The following is a 1,882-nucleotide window of genomic DNA, read 5'->3' as shown; positions in this document are numbered from 1 at the left end:
CCCGCCGCCGCCCTGCTCCTGCAGCTGGCGCGCCACCTCAGCATCATACTCCTCCTGCACCCAGGGCCGACACAGGGCGGGCACAAAAGGGCAGCAGATGTTGGCAGCACCAAGGCCCAGCAGCCAGGGCTGGTTGGGGAGGCAAGGGCAGGTGGCAAGGGGCCAGCGCAAGTCGGCTTGTAGCCCTACCTGGCGCGGCAGCAACGACTGCAAACCGCCGGCCACCTCTGTAGCTGACAGGCCAGGCTGGCTGGCTGGCAGGCGGGGCTGCACACCTAGCACCTACACACACCTGCAGCCGCCGCGCAATCTGCTCATCTGATTCGGTGCCGTCCTGCTGCGCCGCCTCCTGTGTGCTCCACGCTGCGGGGCGGAGCGGGGGCAGCAGGGCGGCGGCATGTCGGCATCAGGCAAAGAGACTGGGCGCTGGGAGTGCGCCAGGCCGGGGAGCAGGCGGGCAGCCCCCAGCTCCTCTCTACTCACTTCCTGGCGTGTTGGCCATGCTCGCCGCCGTCGCCCCTGCCGCCACCCCCATTAGGCTGCTGTACAGCGGTCCCGCCTGCGCCGGCGGCAGCTGCGGCCGCGCCGCCGGCTGCTGCTGCTGGGCGGCGGCGGCCGCGGGCCCCGCCGCCGCCGCTCCTGCCGCGGCCGCGGGACCGCCGCTTGCGGGGGATGCATCCACCGGGAAGCCGCGGTTGTTGACGGTACGGATCAGCTTCTGCGGCACAACCAGGCGGGTGCAGCCAGCAAGAAGGGAGGAGGTGGCAGAGGAATCAAGCAGCCACCGGCGCCTGCCACCAGCCCCTGCCAGCTGCCCCTGCTGCGCTCAGCCAGCAGGACGCAAAGGAGGAATGCCATGCCGCCGCCCTCTGCCTCCCCGCAGCTCACATCCAGGGCATTGATGGACATCTGCCTGCCGTCGTCGGGGCGCAGGTAGAAAGTGTAGCCCTCGGGAGGGTTCATGCCGCCGCCTGCATGCCCGCCCGTGGTGTACACGCCTGCGCGGCACAGCAACAGAGGCGGGGGCTGCGCTGTGCATCCCCTCAGGAGGCACCCCGACCAGATCTGCCCGGCAGGTGCGCCCTCTCGCCCAATGCACCCCTTTCCCCTCGCTGCTTGCTCTCCTGCGCTGCCCCCCCCAGCCCTACGCAGCCATGCCCGGCAGCTGCAACAACTCAGCCCACCACCACCTTCCCCGCGCAGCCAGCTTCCCCTCTCCCGCCAACCAGCTGCCACCCACCCGAGGGCAGCTCGTGCTTGCGGTGCAGGGTGATGCCCGCCTGCGCCACGCGCGGCCCGCCGCCGCCGCTGGGCTGCAGCCGGGCCTCGGCCTTGGGGTTGTACACCTCGCGCTGCACACACAGGCATAGACAAAAGAGCGGCAGCTGGTGAGGGGGTGGCCTCCATACCCTCCTGTGTCCAGCCATGGGGTTGGCAGCACAAGAGACACCAGGCAAGGGAGGCGTATCAGCGGCGGCGGGGAAGGCCCAGCAAGGGGAGGCACCCGGCCGCCACGGCCCGGGGCTCACCGCTCGCGCGCCGTCCAGCCACACGCGGCACGAGGGCGCCGTGTTGGCCAGCGTCTTGTAGGCCAGAAACACGCAGTGGGTGAGCTGCCGGCTGGGGGGCGCCTGCGGGCGTGGGGCAGCACGCGGCGGCGGCGGCCTCTGAACGCGGCTCTCGCGCGGCGCATAGATGCCATCCACGGCCCTCTCCCTACACGTCCCGCAACGCACCAATCACCCTGCGTCCATGCTGGCACCCCGCCACCGCCATCAACACCACATGAGGCCGGCCTGGGGACCAGTGCAGCAGCCCAAGGACGGCCCCGCCCCTCCCCACCCCCAGCCTCCCTCCCCCCCCCACCTGCGGGTTTGGGAAC

At 71.5% G+C, this 1,882-nt stretch overlaps 1 protein-coding gene across 1 annotated transcript in view; it reads right to left on the bottom strand.

The window, feature by feature from the left end:
• Window positions 1-1,882, bottom strand: part of CHLNCDRAFT_134099 (expressed protein) — a gene marked incomplete at both ends in the record, with an annotated part of 4,099 nt that overhangs the window by 1,090 nt on the left and 1,127 nt on the right. Inside the window, 6 exons of the mRNA XM_005847624.1 lie at window positions 37-129; window positions 293-363; window positions 484-718; window positions 889-998; window positions 1,241-1,352; window positions 1,530-1,631. Of these exons, the coding sequence (XP_005847686.1) occupies window positions 37-129; window positions 293-363; window positions 484-718; window positions 889-998; window positions 1,241-1,352; window positions 1,530-1,631 (723 nt within the window). The remainder of the gene's footprint in view (window positions 1-36; window positions 130-292; window positions 364-483; window positions 719-888; window positions 999-1,240; window positions 1,353-1,529; window positions 1,632-1,882) is intronic.

The sequence above is a fragment of the Chlorella variabilis genome (assembly GCF_000147415.1).
Source record: "Chlorella variabilis unplaced genomic scaffold CHLNCscaffold_10, whole genome shotgun sequence".
NCBI lineage: Eukaryota > Viridiplantae > Chlorophyta > Trebouxiophyceae > Chlorellales > Chlorellaceae > Chlorella > Chlorella variabilis.
The sequence above is the reverse complement of the archived record's forward strand: the minus strand, read 5'-3'. Positions and strand labels throughout refer to the sequence as shown.